This window comes from Rhinolophus sinicus, linkage group LG14 (assembly GCF_036562045.2).
Source record: "Rhinolophus sinicus isolate RSC01 linkage group LG14, ASM3656204v1, whole genome shotgun sequence".
NCBI classification, from domain to species: domain Eukaryota; kingdom Metazoa; phylum Chordata; class Mammalia; order Chiroptera; family Rhinolophidae; genus Rhinolophus; species Rhinolophus sinicus.
In genome coordinates, this window is record NC_133763.1 from 53,115,248 (window position 1) to 53,134,411 (window position 19,164).

The following is a 19,164-nucleotide window of genomic DNA, read 5'->3' on the forward strand; positions in this document are numbered from 1 at the left end:
TACTTTCCCCCTCTACCATCTTCAAAGTGATCTTTCTAAACCCCAGCCGTGTCACAATCACCTCTGTGGTTGAAACCCTCCGCCCACTGCTCAGTGCCAGTGGCAGGTCCTCACGTGGCCTTGCCCCCTCTCGCCATGCACCCACGCACGGCCTGGCTCTTCCTGACCGCGTGTGGCTTCCCGCACCTCTCTCCGTGCCTATGCGAGTACTGGCCCCTCTGCCTGGGTTCCCTTCAGCCTCCCTCCTGCCCTTCCTCCCCTCCTCCACCTTAATTAACTCTGACACACAACACCCCTGGTCCTGACACTTCCCAAGAAAGCTCTGGATTTCTGCCAATGACTGTCCCCCGACCCTGAGCTCCGGCCTCAAAGCCAGTGATGAAACGCTGGGTCCCTTCCATAGCCTGGATAAGTGCTCGCTGAATGAGTGAGCACCGTATAACACTGTTCGTGAGGGGAGGACTGGTGTGTGTGCGCGCGCGCGTGCATATGTGTGTGTGTGTGTGAGAGAGAGAGAGAGAGAGAGAGAGAGAACATCGAAGAAAATGTGTTACTTATCATATGTTCCAACTCCTCTGAATCTTCTAACTTTATGCCTTTTTTTTTTTTTCTGGCTATTTTTCTTAGGATTCAAGAAAAGAGAGACCGAGGTGTATATCGGCAATCTCCCTCCGGACATCTCTGAGGTACCCTACCCTCTGAGCAGCTGCCTCTTTTCTGTGGTCGCCCCCATATGACTTACTAATCTGCTAGTCACTGAATCTCACTGGTGTGTAAAGACATCTCAGAGCTACAGACGTGCAGGCGGTCACAGCTGGTGACGAGGCTGACCGACCCATCACGGTGTGTCTTGGACTTTTCCTGGTTTTAGCGTCCAGCGTGGTTAGCCCCTACGCATCCCATGTTAGTCACCCCACTTATCACGGTGGGTGGATGGTGGGGCTGCAGTGAGGCAGCTTGTTTTTAGGAAGGGGCCTTATTAGGGTTCTGTGGTCACAGAAGTCTGCATCCATTTCACTTTGAAATGAACCAATGGAGTCCGTCGGCTGCATACGCAGAGAGTAGAACGTAGACAGAGCCTTTTTGACCGCGGGAATCTTGCTGTCTATTCGGGGAGGTCAGACCAACAAACCAGAAATAATTACAGAACAACATACGTACTTAAGTTGTGTCGTAAGTGCGTTTGAAGTACAGAGGACAGGAAAGCGGAATGTAATCTACCAAACTGAAGCATCCCCTGACTTTTATTTTTGAGCGTCTGCTATACGTAAAATAATGTGCTTGAACTTCAGCATAAAGAGAAATACCCTAGTCTTTGCACTCAAGGAGTTTAATCTTGGAAGAAAGATGAGCGAAACTAACTTTTGTGGAGACTCTGCTTCCTGCTAAACGTTTTCCAAAAATGTCCTGGTCTCCGTGCCCCCTCGCCCATCTTCTCTGCTCAAGTTGCACGTTATTCCCTCTGCACCGCATACTATGTTTTAATTATCAGGCTCCAGGAAATAGGGTAAAAGCTTCATTAGTGTGGTTTTGTTGAATACTTACAATTCTGGGTGGTGGGTGGTGTCTCCATCCTGGAGATGAGGCAGCGAAGGCTCTAGGAAGGGCCAGTGACTGGTCAGCCAGGAGTTGAATCCATGTCCAGTTGCCCCCAAGTACCAAGCCACACAATAAGACACGTAAATAACTCACCCTAAGGAAAGATGCACCTATTATGTTTTTATCTGACAGAGAAGAAAATGGGATTAGAACACAGAACGAAGCAATTCATTTTGACCCAATAAATGAAATCATGTTCAGTCAAAGGGGTGGGCTCGGGGGGGTCTTGGCACCTGATTTGATTGAATATGATTTCATTTATTGGGTCAAAACGAATTGCTTCACTCTGTGCTCCAATCCCATTTTCTTCTTTTTGTCAGATAAAAACGTAAAAATAGGTCCATCTTTTCTTAGAGTGAGTTATTTACATGTCTTATTATGTGGCTTGGTACTTGGGGGCAACTGGACATGGATTCAACTCCTGGCTGACCTCTGATTTCCCTTCCCCTCCTTGGCAGCCTGGTGCAACCTCTTATTTACAGTGAAATGGGTACAGGAGCCCCTGCAGGTGGTTCCTGCAGTGCCCGGGGGGTAGGCAAGGCATTGGGAGGTCTGCCACCTCTCTCCCTTGGCCCTGTGTCAAAGTCCAGCGCTGGGGTTGCTTGGCCTTGCTGCCCACACAGTGGGTGGGGGACTTTGGTCCTCATCCCCTCACAGGAAGAAGAAGCAGCCTTCTCCACAGTGCTTCCTTTCAACCTACAGACTCAGACCAGCCCCGTAAGAAAGACTTGAGCTAGTGGAGTAGAATTTGAACAGGGAATTTCTGATGATGACCCTAATGCCCCATCAAGAACACCTTCTTTACGCTGCGTACAAACCCACACATTTGCCTGCGGCAGTTTCAGGGTTGTTAGTAGACGATGAAAGTCTTGGAGCAGAGACAAAGGATGACTTATTACTCACAGCAATAACAATAGCCAGCATCTTTTTTTTTATTGCGATATAAATCACGAATCGTCAAATGCACTATTCTAATGTGTACAATTAAGTGGTTTTTAGTATACTCACGAGGTTGTGCACCCATCACCACTCATTCCGGAACATTTTCGTTACCGCCCAGATACACCCCACACCCATCAGTTGTCCCTCCTCCCCCCTCCCCGTCCTCCCAGCGCCTGGAAACCGTTCATCTACTGTGTGTCTCCCAAGGTACAGCCTGTCTCACTACTTCCTTCCTTTTTATGGCTGAATAATACTTTAGTCCATGGATATACCACAATTTGGGTTGTTTCCACATTTTGGCTATGATGCATAATGCTGCTTTGAACATTGGTGTACACGTTTTTGTGTAAACATATGTTCCACTTCCCTGGGGGATGTATGTCGGAGTGGAATTACTGGGTCACATGACAACGCTGTGGTTAACTTTCAAGGAACTGCCGGACCATTGTCCAAAACAACTGTTCCATTTGACATTCACGCCAGCAATGTCGGAGGATTCCAGTGTCCCCACTTCCTTGTGAAAACCTGTCTTTTCACTGCGGCAATCTAGTGGATGTGAAGTGGTGGTAGCTCATGGTGGTTTTGACTGGCATTTGCTTGATGGCTCACGGGCATCTTCTCATGTGCTTGTTGGCCATTTGTATACATACCTTCCCTGGAGAAGTAGCTATTCAATCCTTTGCCCATTTTTTAACTTGATTTGTCTTTTTGTTATTGACTTATAAATAAGAGGCTTTTTTAAATATATTCTGGTACATGTGCCTTATCAGATATGATTTGCAAATATTTTTTTTCCATTTAGTTGTCTTTTCACTTTCTTTATATTATCCTTTGACATGAAAAAGTTTTTAATTTTGAGGGAGTCTAATTTTCTGTTTTCGGTTTGGTTGCTTGTGTTTGCTTTAGGTGTCCTGTCTAACAAACCATTGCCCAATCCAGCGTCACAAAGATTTATGTTTTCTTACAGTGTTAACACTTATTTAGACCTGTGATCCTTTTTGAATTAGTGTATGGTGTTAGGTGGGGCTCAATTTCATTGTTTTCCATGTAGATATCCCTTCGTCCCAGCATCATTTGTTGAAAAGGCTCTTCTTTCCCTCATTGAATTATCTTGTCGAAAATCAATTGCCCATAAATGTAGGAGTTTATTTCTGGACTCTCTATTCCATTGATCTGTACATCTATTTATGCCAGTATTGCATTTGCTTACTATAGCTTTGTAGTGAGTTTTGAAATCTGTCACTTACTCTTGAACCCATGAGTGTGCTTTCTTCCCTCACCAGTTTTCTGAAACTGTTTTTGCTGACTGTACTCACCTACACGATGCCAGATGGATTGAAAACTTTCAGATGCCTTCTGTGTCCATAATTATGACAGAAGGGCAACCTGAAAACTCTCTCACAAGAAAATACTTGGAAAAAGAGGCTAACATATAAGAAACATCACTTTTTAAATGCATGCGAGGAGCTGAAATCTAAGAAAGTAAGGAAAATTGAGAGGGCACGAAAGAAGCAGGTAACTGCAAACCAGGAGTCTGGCCAGTGCCTTGGGTCTTTGCCTCAAAAACCAAAGGGCTGGGATTATAGTGGCCATCTGAGGGTAGGACATGACACCTTGGGTCTGTGCGAGGAGGGTCGTGGTAACTGACGCCATTGCAAAGGCAAAATCTTGGAAGAGCAGGGCCCTCAGTGAAAGTGTGAACCACAAGCCCTTTGCTCACTGGCCCCGGGGTGCTGTTGAGGAAGCTTTTCTGTATTGGCCTGGAAATGGGGCGCTTGGGGCTAGCAATCTCCCCAAGAACATATAACAATAGGTTTGGTTTTATGTGAATTGGGGTTTATATTTTACCTGCATGGTCTGGGAACCTCAGGCTAAAAATTAGCCATTGATAAAGTGAAAAACCTAATTCATGAAGAAACCTTTAAACTGAGTGGAAGGAAACGTCCGAAATCGGATAAAGAGCATCCACAGAAAATACCCAGAAAACATTTCCCTGGGGAGAGTATTTTAAAATCAAGCACAAGACATGAGTCCCTCTGCCACCTCTTCCATTTAACATTTTTATGGGCGGTCTTAGAGCAAGTGAGAAAAAAAGAAATGAAAGGTGTAAGAATGGGAAAGGAAAAATAACTGTCATTACTTGCAGACGGTTGCTTAAGTCGAAAGCCTAAAAGAATCTCAGGTGTTAGAATTGTTGAGAATTAGCAGGGTGGTTGAATATAAAATAAATATACAAAAGCCAATTTTATTTCCATACAAGGAGGTAGAAATCTAATGAAAGTTGTATAAGACATATATACGGAAAATTATGAGGTTTTATGGAAAGACATTAAGGGGAACCTAAATAAACAGGGAAATGCTGTTTTATGAATAAGAGACTGGTATTGTTATTTGAACCTGTTCCATATTTAAAGTAGGATGAAACAGGCAGTTAGATTAATGTTAGGAAAAGATTTTCAGTATAAGAGAAAAGATAAAAATAAGTAAAAACTAAGGCTAAGTGATAGGCATGTAGGCATCTGTTATACTATTTTCTAACTATGTCAAAAGTTTCCAAATAAAAATAAAAAGACACAAGAACATGCAAAAAAGGAGGCCCCACGTCCAAAGATGGGACAATTTATGCATCAAAACTACTGATGATTTCATTTGACTAAAACTCACCGATGATAAAAAAAGCAATCATTTGTAATGATGCCTAAAGAAGGGAGAAAGGAATAAAACTTGCTGGACGCAATAGAAGGTAGAAAGGCAACAGTTCATTAACGTAAAACTTGATAATTAAAAGGGAAAGAGTGTTTATCTTGCTTTTCTAACACACACTATTTTCAGACAAACAACCCTAGTAGAGGAGAAAAAGTCCTTTACAGAGGAAGTCTAGTTCATAAATGCAGAAGAAACTATGGAATTAGAAAAGCATCACTTTGCAGACCCATAATAAAATCCCCATTTCAGATAGTGGTTAGGGTTGGTAAATTGATTAGGAAAAATATTGATGGGTAGTTTGACAGTGGAGGGGTCAGTCTGTCAGCATCTGGACTTGCTGATAAATTTAGCATCACTAAAAGTGAGACACCCACATATAAGCCCCCCAAAGTGATGCATTGTTATTGGGCTAGAATACCATCTATAAAGTATTCCAGCACGCGCACACGTGGTCATAATGTCATAATATCTAAATGCTCAGTGGCTAATTTCCAGTGTAAAGGAAATGGGGGGGGGCGGGGTACAAGGTCAAGTTATTAATAAATGCTATCATAAAGAAGCAGAACTCTGTGTACAGGACGGCTGACCTGGTTTCTAGAACCAGTCCAAGTCAGGGAGAAATTAAAGTATGGGATCGGATACAGATTGAAAGAGATTTAAAAAACACTTCAGAGAAGCGACAGCCAAATATAATCAGATATTGTTTGGGTCCTGATTTGGACAGAACAACTGAAAAATATTTTTGAGATAGTTGGTGAAATATACTTATTAGTTGATAAGAAACTATTGTTAATCTTCTTAGTTTGATAATGGCATTGTATCTCCGTAATAAGAAAATATCCATTTTTGAGGTATAAAGTATTTAAGTGTGAAATGACGTGATACCTGGGATTTGCTTTAAAACCCTCTAGCAAATGAGGGGTGGAAAGGTAGATGAAACAACTGTGGCAGGATGTTGATGGTTGTTGAAACTTGGTGATGGGTTTCAAGGATTCATTGTACCTGTCTACTTCTATGTACGTTTGGAAATTTTTTTAAAATCACAAAAAGTGAAGTATATCCAGCATCTGAGCACGTAGCATCACTCACCACTGTTCCCCTGACCCAAGCAGCCATCCTCTCACCTACATCCCTGCAGTGGCCTCTGGTTTGTTTCCCTTCTGTCCTTGATCCCCTTCAGTCCCGTCTTCACAGCAGCTGGAGATCCTAGAAGATGGTAAGTAGATCTCAGCGCCCCTCTACTTAGCAGCCTCCAGTGGGTCCCCCTGAGGCCCCACACGAGCTGGTCCCAGCAGCCCTGTGCCTGCATCTCCTACGCCCTCTCCCACCCTCTCCCTTGCTCACTCCACATCCGTCCTGGACCTCAGCCCTGCCCCAGGGCCTTTGCACTTGCTGCTCTCTCCACTTAGCATGCCTTTCTCTCAGGTGTCACCGTCTCTAAGGGCCCTCCCTGGCCCTCCCCCCTGGATTGCAACACCCCACTCCCGTCCTCTCTTACTTTAGATGTCTCCTTAACACTTACCACTATCGAACTTACCATGCACATTACTTACTCACCTAATTGACGATCTGTCTTCCTCAGAGTAGGAGGGGGAGGGGTTTTTGTCTACTCTGTTCACTGTGCATGAAACATTATCTCGCACAGAAGAGGCACTTAGTAAAGATTCATTGAATGAGTGAGGAATAAAGACAGGAGGTTTGGACAAGTTTTTCAAGGATGTTTGTGATAAAGGAGAGCAGGAAAACAGTGGTAGCAGGAAGAGGACCTGGGGTCAGAGGTGTTATGTGTCTATAAGTCAGGTGGTAAAGACTAGGGCAAGGACAGGTCCTCCATGTCGAGGGGCGCTCACAGGGATGTGGGGAGGCTGAGAGATGTGCTGGCGGGGTGTGGGCGATCCCTTTTGCTGGCGTCTGCCTGCGTGAAATGAGAATCCACGTTATCAGCTGTGCGTGAGTATGTGTAGGACCTGTGTGTTCCTGGGTGTGGAATGGGGGCCACACACTGCACACAGCTGGACCCGGAGGGGAGACTGACCTGCACCCCCCAGCAGCGTGCATTCTGTCCTCACCTGTGCTTGGAGTTGTCCAGCTGCTGAATTGCTGCTGGTCTGATGGGCATGGCTTTGTTTAGCATACAGGGACCTTAACCTACCTGTCCGGCACCCCGTCCGTGGTCCATACACACTGGTGCCATAATTAATAGTCGGCTACAGATCCCATACCTGCTGTTTGGGGTCGTGATTGATCGAAGGGGATGTGTTGTTAAGTGAAACAGGTTATGAAGCAGAGGTACAGTGTGACCCCATCATGTTTGCATAGATGTGCAGTGCTTATATTTTGGGAGTAGGATTATAGGTGATACTTCTAGGTTGCTTTTCCGTATGTTTAAATGTACCTATAATAAACACTTAATGCTTTTGTAATTTAAACAGTTCTAGTCAGTTTCATTCCATTATTTAAAATGAGATGTAAAGGACTCCCTAAGGGGCCGGAGGCAATTTTAACTTAATGTAGCAAGCCTCCTGTCAAATCTATAATTGATCAAGACATTTTTAAATAAAATTAAACTATAGTCTTATCTGCAGTTTTGCTTTCTGCAGTTTCAGTTACTCGCAGTCTGAAAATATTACGTGGAAAATTCCAGAAATAAACAATTCATAGGTTTTAAATTATGTACCGATCTGAGTCGCGTGATGAAACCTGTGCTCTCACACTGCGGACACTAACTTTTATTTTTATTAGTTATTTTTGTTACTTTCTTATTTTGCCTCATTTATTTTATCTTAGGTGTGTATGTATAGGAGAAACCACTATATATAGGATTTGGTACTGTCCACAGTTTCCGGCTCCCAGTGGGGGGCTTGCAGTGTATATTCTGTGGATGAGGGGGGCCAACTACTGTATTAAGGGGCAGAAAAGAAAGTCGGAGGGCGTGTCTTCAGATGTGAGGCGTTCTTATCCACGGGTGGAAACAGTAACGGCATCTGAGGCGGGATGACCTCACTGGTAACATTGATTGAGGTCCCACGGATGTAAAGGTGTTGGCAACTTTTTTGTTTTTTTAGGTTTTTTTGGTATTTGTATTTGTGTGTGTGTGTGTGTGTGTGTGTGTGTGTGTGTGTGTGTGTGTGTGGTGGTGGTGGTGGTGGTTCTTCTCTCACCCTCAAGCACATTTTATGAAAACTAGTACTTCCTGAATCTGCTTGATAGTTTGTGACCTTGACTGCATGTTAAAATCCTCTGGAGAGCTTTTAAAAAATATCAATGCTTTAATCCCAACCTCAGAGATTCTGGTTTTGTTCATCTAGGATGGGCCAGCATTGCGTTGGTAGTTAAAAAAGGAAAAAAAGTAACTCTCCAGCTAAAGCTTATTTGCAATCAGCACTGAGAACCACTGCTGTGGAACAAGAGTTGGTGAACTTTTTCTGCGAAGGGTCAGGTAGTCAGTATTATACACTTTGCAGGTCATGTGTCTCCTTTGCCGATATGCAACTCTGCCACTGTAGCATGAAAGCAGCCTAGACAATAAGCAAATGAATTTGTGTGGCTGTGTTCCAATAAAACTGTATAAAAAAGACAGTGGGCTGGATTTGGCCTAAGGCTGTGGTTTTCTGACACTTGCTCTAGAAGATACAAAACTATTAAAAAGTTTCCTATCTTATTTTAATAATGGCAAAAGCTGGAGAGAAGAAAGCTGTAGTTTGGCATGATACAATGAAAAGAATATCGGATTTGAAGTTAGAAGCACTGGTGCAAATCCTGACTCGTACGTGGCTGTGCAACCTTAGGGAAGCCACTGAACCTCTCTGATCCTTATTTTATGCTTCTGGGAATGAGGACAGTAATAGTGGGCATTTCACAGGCTGCTTTTAGAGATCACATGGAGTAAGGTAGATGAACGTGCTTTGTAAACTGGAAATGCTAAGCTTGTTCTCACCAATTGCAATTGCTTGTAGCTCAGCCTCTTTGTGGACTCGTGTGTAAGAACCATTAAATATTTAAAAGTAAAGCCAATTAGAAAAGGTGAATGTAAATGTACCACAAACATGAAGACTGAGAAGAATGAGGTATACATAATGCATTTCTGTTTTCCTCAGCCAACAAAGTAACTTGAGATTGATTAGAAGATTTGTAGGACTAGTATACACTGTTTTCCCAAGATAGAATTTTCTAGGGACCTATGGGTTTTCATCATGGTGGTGGCATTCACAACTGCAGGGGGCTGCTGGGGAAGCCGAGGAAGGAGGGTGTGGAGAAGTGCAGGTGGGAGCCGGGCGGGAGGCCTGTGCGGTGGGGTCGGTGGCAGTGATTTTCCATAGCGGGCGGGCCGTCCGGAGGGAGTGGGAACAGAGGCATTAGGGGAGGCGGCTCTTTCGACACATTTGGCAGAAAAGAGGAAAGCTAGGGTGTAGCTCAAAAGGGCATCAGGGTTCGATGTTGCCTCAAAGAAAGTGGGTGGTGTGTGTATTGAGACAGACGAGGACGCCTGGCAAGCAGAGTGGGGGCCACTGGGGAGGGAGGCAGCCTGCGGGCAGACGGGGAAGACTTGAGAATGGGTAGGGGGAAGTGTCCAGGAAGGGGGCAGGCGACCCTATCCCTGGGCGCTGCCGGCCAGGCTGCAGTGAGGCAAGGGGGCAGGCGAGACTTGCATAGAAGGTGGTGGGTGGGAGCTGACCAGAGACACATGTCCACTCTCAGGGCGCTGCCCACTCAGGCTTCACTCTGCCCCATCGGTAGGACGAGCCTCGTGTATGTCCCGCCAAACTAGGAGCTCCTTGAGTGCAAGGCTAATGTTGAGTTCACATCAGTATCTACTGGGACACTCAGCGTAAAGCTTGCCCGGAGCACGTGTTTGCTGCAGGTCTGTTGAAGGCATGAAGAGAGAAATGAAGGAAGGTTTCTGTGAACACAAGACTGAGTCGGCCACGCATAGGAGGTTTGGTTAAAGCAGGCCACAAAACCTGGCGCCCACAGCAAATCACAGACCCGCATTAAGTCTGTGTTCAGTGGCTCACAGATTAGCTGGCTGAGACCCGGCTGTACGTGTTGTCTCTGGGTCTCTTTCTCTTCTAAACCCTGCCCTTCTAGGAGGATCTTCGGAACCTTCTGAAGGACTTCAGTCCGTTCCACGTGCACAAAGTCCAGAGCGGCTGCAAATGGTATGGATGAATCTTTGTTTTCTTTGGGAAGTGGCTCCTTTCCTCTTGGTCCGTTTTGCTGATGCACTGACGTTGCAGACTAGCTCATCAGCTCCCAAATCCATACCCACTGTTCCTTGGCAAAGTGACACCTGGGAGACCCCTGTTCCACATTTAACCTTCTGACTTGGCAGCCAATACTGTTTTGTGCATACAGCCTTGGTTTAGGAGTCCAGAGACCTGGGTTTAGTTTTGGTAACATGTCCTTGCTCTGTGTTGTGATAGGAGGTAAGTGACCTTACCTCCCTCAGCCTTTGTTACCGCTGCAAACTGGACCTCCTCATATTTTCCCTTTGTTATTTCCAAGGCAGTAACAGTGCTTTGAACTTTGGTGGGGACTCATATGAAGGAAGCCCAAAGCTGGAGCCATATGGTGTATAGTGACAGTTGGCACACGTCTTCTGATCCCCAGACCCCCAACCCAAGCCAGCCCCCCACTTGCTTGTGTATCTGGAAGCGCCCTGCTCTATGGCTGCAGGGGAGGGAGAGAGGAGACTCCCTGCACTGGGCTTGGCCCCCCTGCACCTCTCCCCTGCATGTGCTCAGAGCTGCCCCTCTCCTGACTTTCCAGTTTTGCATTCGTGGATCTGGGCTCCGTGCAGAAAGTGGCGCTGGCGGTGCAGGAGCTGAACGGGAGGTTCTTCCACAAACGAAAACTGTACGTGAATTCCAATAGAAGTTGTCCCAAGAGGACCCCTGACGTGGCCAAAAGGCCCCGGGAGCTGCCGGTACGTGTCCCACCTCTCCGTGCTCTGGTGGCTTTACGCTCCCTCTCCAGAGCGTGGCCCACCTGGCTTTCTGTCCATCGTCCTTCAGTCTGGTCTCACTGTGGAGGAGGTGGGGGCTTGGATGAAATCAGGCCACTGTTATGACCTTTAACAGTCAGGGGCAAGGTCCCTTACAGGAGACTTAGAATTTTTAAGGAAACGGAACGCCGTATTTTTGGCAAGGACGAAAAGGGTCATTAGGTACTTCATTCGGGGCTTGTTCAACCTGGGCTATGGGAATTGAGGTTTCTACTTGTGGAAGGTAATATAATGAGTATCTGGCTTGCACAGCCTTGTTCTGGCTGCTGGGGTGAAGTTAAGATAGAAGCGAACAAAATTTGGTCGTTCTTGGCAGGAAGACATATTGCCAAAATGGGAAGTACGGGAAGGGGGCAGTTAATGGTGGGGGTGGTGCGTGGTGGGGGCTGCAATCGTGGACAGAAAAGGGAGGGCCTCTCACTAACCCCCAGGAGCTTCCCTCAGGGGAGCTGGGCCTATTCTCACTGCAGAGAGCTGAGCCAGGCGCAGAGAATCCCACTTCAGGGTCTGAATTGTTAGGTTCGACTTGGCTGCATATACGAGGAAATCCAACAATGATGACGTAACAAGTTAGCTATTTTTCTTTCCTGTAGAAGAATTCAGGAGGCAGGAACCCCATGATGTTGTCAGGGTTCCAGGCAGGCAAAGAGTCGGAGGCCTATGTCCTCAGAAAAGGCAGATTCTCAGAAGCCCTGACCACTTTTCTACAAGCTTTCTTGTAGAAAACGGCAAGTCATGGCCTTAAATGCAAAGGAGGCTGGGAAATGTCGTTTTTCAAATAGGCATAGTGTTGCTAAACTTGGGGTTCTGTCGTGAGGAAGGAGAGAACGCATGTTGGCGGGCAGTTAACAGGGTCAGCTGTCGCTGGAGAAGCTGAGAGGTGGGTTGGAACCACCACAGTAATTGTCAGAGGTGGCCCCTTTGCTTGTTCCAAACGACTTTTCTTCGTTTCTCTCTAAACCGTAGTGTTTTGGCGAGCAGACTGGCACACTGTACTACGTACTGACCTCATAGCAGTCACCTACCACCATTTTCTCTGCCACGCCCTTTGATTCACTGATACCTTCGGTTTCTGGTTGACTGTCTTTCTCTCCTGTCATCACTCAAATTCAGGGTCCATGTGAATGGCCCGTCTGAGAGTCCGGACCATTGTATTTTTAATGATCTTTTCTTGCATCTGGTCACAGTTTCCCGTTCCCCGAGCTATATCTCAGACCTTGGCATTGCTCATAACCGAACATCTCCAGAGTATCCATTTCAGGCATCCTGTTCTGTCCCTCCCCGCTTCTTTGCAGCTCTCTTACTCTAGAAGAGTGGTTCTCAAACTTTAATAGCATCAGAATCAACTGAGGAGCTTGTTAAACAGCTTGAGCCCCACCCACAGAAAACCTGAGTGAGTACGTCTAGGGCGGGGCCTGGGAATTTGCACAAGTGCCAGGCGGTGCTGGTGGTGCTGGTCCTGGGACCATGTTTTGAGTAGCAAGTGTCTAAAGCCCAATGATTAGACACATTAGGACCCTAAATCCACTGCACCACCATTTCTTCACTATTCAACACATTCTTGACTCCCTCTCACTTTCCTACTTAGCTGAGATTCCATAGTTATAACTACCTTCGTTCAAGCATCCTTAACTCCCTTAACTCACTAGGTCATATCTTGCAAAACTCCGCTCCCAGTTGAACCCAGCCCTCTGCCTGTTCTGAAGCTGCCCTCTGAGCTGTTGAAGACGTTCACACCCCCTTGTTAACTGGTCTCAATGTGTGTTCCATCACAGCTTTCCCACTTCCAAACTGACCTGTCTTGGAATTCTCTAATCTTTTCTGCTATGCCCACCCAATCTGCTACCGTGTTTCCCTGAAAATAAGACCTAGCCGGACCACGCACTCTAATGCGTCTTTTGGAGCAAAAATTCATATAAGACCTCTTATATTAAGATACATTAGAGCTGACGGTCCAGCTAGGTCTTATTTTCAGGGAAACACGGTATTAAGCCCATCTAGTGAGTTTTTCATTTTAGGTAGTGTATTTTTCAACTTCCATTTAGTTATTTGTTTTTCCATTTCTCTGCTGAAATCTTCCATCTTTTCACCCATTGTATCTATCTTTTCTTTTACGTTCTTTAACATATTTATGATAATTATAAAATCATTTTCTGCCAATTTCAATCATCTGGGTCGTTTGTGACTCTGCTTTTATTGACAATTTACCTCCTTGATTATGGGTCAAGGTGTCTTTATAAATATAGTAATTTTTTATTGTATGTTGGCTATTGTGAATGTTATATTGTAGATATTTTATATTATGTTCTCTAAATAGTGTTGAATTTTTTTTCTAGCAAAAATGAAATTACTAGCCAATCTTTTCATCTTATTCAAGTTGAGTTTTTTTTGTTGGGATTGGTTGAGTTTTTTTTGTTGGGATTGGAGGGTTAGTTCTTGGACAAAATCCTTTTCCTAAGCCTTGGCTCTCCAGGGTCTCAGGAGAGGGTCTCAGGTGCTCACCAACGTCTCTCCACTCAGGCTGGTTGGAACTCCGTTGTCTCCCCAGCGCCATGAGACCTATGACACCTGTGTCCCTCTCAGCTCACTCTCCCTCACCCCCTACTGTGGCTTTTCTGTCGAAGGCCCTCCCAGAACTTAACCCTGCACACGGTCAACTCAGGAATCAACCCAGGATCTGAGAGGAGCCTCTCAATTTCTGGGACTTTTCTGTGGCTCCTTCCTCTCTGATCCCCTGTCCCACAAATTCGCGGCACCCAAACTCTTTCTTATCTGTGCTTCTTCTGCCCAGAGAGACTGCTGCTGACTGTTCCAGCTCTGCTTCCCTCTGCTGTGGTTGGAAAAATGCCCCAGGCCGAAGGCCAGCGTGATTGCGGCCTCACCTCCACCTCTGTATGTTCCTTTTCTCAGGCAAATTGCCCTCTGCTGTCTACTATCATTAGTCTATGCCAGAAGTGGTCAGTTCATGTATGTTGTCCAGTGTTAGAGACGTCTGGGGTGGGGGAGTCAGTTCAACAACACTAGAAGACGTTGTTGTGGGGCCCACCTTGCTTCCTTTTCTGATGGATGTGTTTTCCCAGGAACATACATTGGAAGCAAGTAACCTAAGTTTCTATACATTTGGAAATTTCAAAACACATTCCTGAGTAAGCAACACATAGGTCAAAGGAGAAATCGTAACAAATGTAAAAATACGTAGAGCTAAACAATAGGAATATAGTTTCCAGCAAAAGTTGTGGGATACGGTGAGACCAGAAATGGATAGTATTGAATGCTTAAATGAGCAAAGATGACAGGTTGAAGATCAGTGAGCTAAGAGTTGATTGAAGAAGTCGATAAAAAGTAAAAATAAACCCAAATAGAGAACAGACGGAAAACTTTTAAAATTTTAAAAAGATTTTTTTAAATTTAAAATTTGTAAGCAAAGCTGCAGTTATGTGTCAGTTATATCTTAATAAAGCATAAAAAACAAAGCTACAATAGAAGGTATTAATGGAAGGTATCAATAAAGCCAAAATTTAATTCTTTAAAGAGATTAATGAAATAGAAAAATCTTTGGCAAGATTAATCAAGAAAAAATGCGAAATGGGCATAAATTAATATTAGTAATGAGAAAGAGACCCAGCAGGTTCAAACAAAAGATAATGTGGTAATAAATTTAAAAGTTGAAGACATGGACACATTCCTTAAAATATATCATTTTCAAAACAGAGAACCCTGATAGTCCTATAACCATAACGTAGTTGACTGATAGTATATAATCTTCTCACAAAGAAAACTCCAGGTCCGGATTGTTTTATAGGTAAATTTTACCAAATTGACAAGGAATAGAAAATTGCAATAATATAAATTCTTCCAAAGAATAAAATCAGAAAGATACTCCCTAGTTCATTCCGTATGAGGCCAGTATAACCTTTATATCAAACCAGACAGAACAGCATAAGAAAGAAAAATTGCAAGCTGGTTTCCCTCATGAATACACACACAACATTTCTAAACAAAATATTGGCAAGATAAGGTCAATAGTGGCTAATGATGGTTGTATATCATGACAAGTTGTTTTTTTCCCCCCAAAATACAAAAGCAATTTACTATTAGAAAAACTATAAATGTCTTTCACTACCTTAACAGATTAGAGGATGAAAACCATATGATAACTTTGAATAGACACAGCAAAAGCATTCAATAAAATTGAGCACTAATTTATGATTTAAAAAATAAAGATTCTGAGCAGCTAGAAGTCCAGAGTAGAATAAAATTTGTTAAGGCATAAAGAAAAAGACTAGAAGGATGAGTTAAAATTAAGAATTTATCATCTTGAAAGATAGTATGAAGGAAGATAAATTCAAGCTAAAAACGGGGAGGAGATATTTGCAGTAATATGACCAACAAAGGATCAGGAAAGGGGTCCACGGACTTTGGCCAGCGGTTCCGATGCTTCTGCCCCACTGCCTGTTTTTATGCTGCTGGCAAGCTGAGGATGCTTCCCTGCCCCCCCACCAACTACACTTTATATTTTGAGATCATTTTAGATTGACATGCAGTTGTAAGAAGCAATACAGAGAGACCCCTTATCCTCTTTGCCCAGTTTCTCCCATTGGTGACGTCTTGCAAAACAATATCACAACCAGAATATTGACGTGGATACAGTCAAGACACAAAGTATTTCCATCACCAGCAGGATCCCTTATGTTGCCTTTTTATGGCCACATACACTTCCCTCCCATTAACCCCTGGCAACAACTAATCTGTTCTCCATTTCTATACTGTTGTAATGTCAAGAATGTTATATAAATAGAATTACGCAGTGTGTAAGCTTTCAGGCCTGGCTTTTTTCACTTCGCATAATTTTTTGGAGATCCATCCAGGTTGTTGCATATACCAACTGTGTTGATTCCCTTTTAATGCTGAGTGTTACTCCATGGTTTGCTTAACCATTCATCCATTGGAGGACATCTAGATTGTGTCCAGTTTGGGGCTATTACAAATACAGTTGCTAAACATTCATGTACAGAGTTTGTGTGTTTCTTGGGGATAAATGCCCCAAACTGCAGTTGCTGAGTGGTATGGTCGTTGCACGTTTACTTTTCAAAGAAAGAGCCAAACTTCCCAGAGTGGCTGTACCGTTTTACATCCCTGCTAGGAATGTCTGAGGGGTTCTCGGCATCCCCTCCAGTATTTGATGTCACTGCTTTTTATTTTAGCCATTCTGAGAGGTGAGTAGTGATACTGTGGATTAATTTGCATTTCCCTAATGCTGATGATGTTGAACATCTTTTCATGTGCCTGTTGCCATCTGTATATCTTTTTTGATGAATTCTTTTCGTTCCTTTGCCCATGTCCTAATTGGATTGTTTTCTTGCTGTTGAGTTTTGAGAGTTCTTTGTATATTCTAGGTACTAGTCTTTTGTTGGATATGTGGTTTGCAGATATTTTACTCTGTAGCTCTTTTTTTTATCCTCTTATTACTGCTGGGTGGGTGTGGAAGTCCAGACTTCCCAGGGGGTCTCTACTGACACCACAGGCAGGGGCGGTGGCGGAGGGGCTGGTTTTATACTGGTTCGGGGGTGAAATTCCTGGCTGCCTACTTGGCCTCCTGTAACACGGGGTGGAGGTGTTGGGGTGACTCTTCACACCCTCATGAGGGTGAAAGTCTAGGCTCCCTGCTCGTCTTTGCTGGTGAGCATGGACGTGGGGCCATTTGTGTGTGTGCATGTTTAGCTAGAATAGAGTGGTTATTGTCTCGAAGCTTCCTGTCACGTTAGGCTGTCCCTTTTCTGGTCCTTTGCCTAAAGAGAACAGGATTTTGTTGGGGCTTTTATTGTCTGAGCCCGTGGGTGTTTCTGGGTTCTTTGGTTCTAAGTCCATATACAAGGCGAGAAGAAAACCCGAGGCACTCATCACCGTGTCATTCCTTGGTCCCAAGGTCAAAGTCATCTTGTATTTGTTTTATATGTAATGTCGAGTTTTTAGTTGTACTTTGCAGAAGGAATAGGAAATGGCACGTGTGTGCCATCTTCCCAGAGTGGACGTTCTAAGAAAGGTCTTTACAATTTTAAATGGCTGGGTTAGTGGGGGCTGGGGAATCGAAAGAATACTATTTCACGACACATGAAAATCATATGAAATTCAAATCTCAGTGTCTGCAAATAAAGTTTTATTAGAAAACAGCCCCACGCATTCATCTCCTTATTGCCTCTGTCTTCGCACATTGGCAGAGTTGAGTAGTTGCGACAGAGGCCAGGGGGCCGCCAAGCCTGAAACCATCACTCTCTGGCCCTTTATAGGAAAAGTGTTCGCCTCTGGATTCAGATCCAGAATATTTTGGAAGAGCAAAATTAAAAACTCCCGAAAGTCAATGAGAAAAGGAAACAACCGGATAGGAAATTGGGCAAGAGCTCGGAGTACGCATTTTATAGACAAGGAGGCAAAAAAGCCACCAGCTGGTGCCCTCAGGCTGCAGTGTTGGCCTTTCCCATAAGCCTGCGCGGGCTGGCTGGTCTCGACGACACCCAGGCTCATGGGGTTTGCCACCACCTGCTCCAATGAAGGCAGCCGCCCCTGGTTTTCATAGCTATGCCCACCCTGGTAGGACTGTCAGCGGGAGGAGCTGGGCGTGGGGGTGTGAGAAGCTCCAGACTGAAACAACTGACTCCCACTGTTTGTCTCCAAGGACCCGTGGTCTGTTGTTATTGTTTTTTAATAGACGCTCTCAATTTTTTTATATGCTTCTGGTCAGTTTCCAGAGTCCTGAAATGGGTGTGTGTGTTTTTTTTTTTAATTTTATTGGGGAGTATTGGGGGACAGTGTGTTTCTCCAGGGCCCATCAGCTCCAAGTCCAGTCGCCGTTTCTTTCAATCTTTCGTTGTAGGGGGCGCAGCCCACCATCCCATGCGGGAATTGAACCGTCAACCTTGTTGTTGAGCCACCTGGCCGCCCCGAAACGGGTGTTTTTGACAATTGCGTCAAGTTTTACCATTGCTTTCTGGGGAGAGGATTTATTAATTGGAATATTTTGTAGTAAAATTGTTTTAGAGAAGAGACAATTAGAGGATGAGCTTCGGTGGTTTGCTTTTCTCACTTTTCTCACTTCATCCAGGTCTCCTCAGCTGTCACTTGACCAGCTGGCAGCAATGTCCCAGGACACGGAAGGAGACTGTTGACAGCTGGTGATTGATCTGGGCCACTGTGCTTGTGGCAACAATAGAATTAATTAAATCGGCTGCTTGGGCCGACACTGAGATGCCGCCTTGATCTCGGTGGCGTCCAGGTGGCCACTTCTGGGCTCCGCACGCGTCCTGAGAGTGCAGGTTTGTTTTGGGGTTCGGGCCTGGTATGGTGAGAATTATGTGGCTTTTCCTCCGAAAATTTCACAAGCTGTCAAAACGGGCTCGTTATATTTATGTCTCAAATCATTAGGGAATAATAATTAGGCCAGAAGTGGTTTCAAATGTCTCTGTATCAATAACAATTTTTAGCTTGAAACCGCTGCTGATAATTGCTCCTCGGGTCCGTGTTTAGAACAGTCCTAGGAGAGTCGGAATAAAAGGCACGTTCTGTGGTTGGGAGAGGACAGTTGTTTGCGCTGTCACTTTGCTTTGTTGTAGGGACACGGGGGTGGGGCAGAGGGTTTCCCGTGGAGGTTTGCTTGGGTCTCATGGCCGCCAGTGGTAGGGAGCCCACTGTAGGCTCCATTCTGATCGGTGCTGCGGGAACTCATTTAATGACGGGAGGAAGTCACTCATCCTGCTCCCACTTACTGAGCACCTACTGGGTGTCGTGTCCTGGACAGACGCGAGCCCAGCTAAATCTTCACGTCAGTGCAGATGGGATTGGTGGTACAGGAGGAAACCCAGCCTTCGAGAGTTCATAATTCGCCCCAGGTCATTCTTCCCCTTTCCTTCCATTTATCC

The 19,164-nt window shown here is 44.8% G+C and overlaps 1 protein-coding gene across 1 annotated transcript in view; it reads left to right on the plus strand.

The window, feature by feature from the left end:
* TDRD10 (tudor domain containing 10) overlaps positions 1-19,164 on the plus strand; it is a 31,439-nt gene that overhangs the window by 5,838 nt on the left and 6,437 nt on the right. The window contains exons 4-6 of the mRNA XM_019711893.2: positions 628-686; positions 10,336-10,406; positions 11,017-11,173. Of these exons, the coding sequence (XP_019567452.2) occupies positions 628-686; positions 10,336-10,406; positions 11,017-11,173 (287 nt within the window). The remainder of the gene's footprint in view (positions 1-627; positions 687-10,335; positions 10,407-11,016; positions 11,174-19,164) is intronic.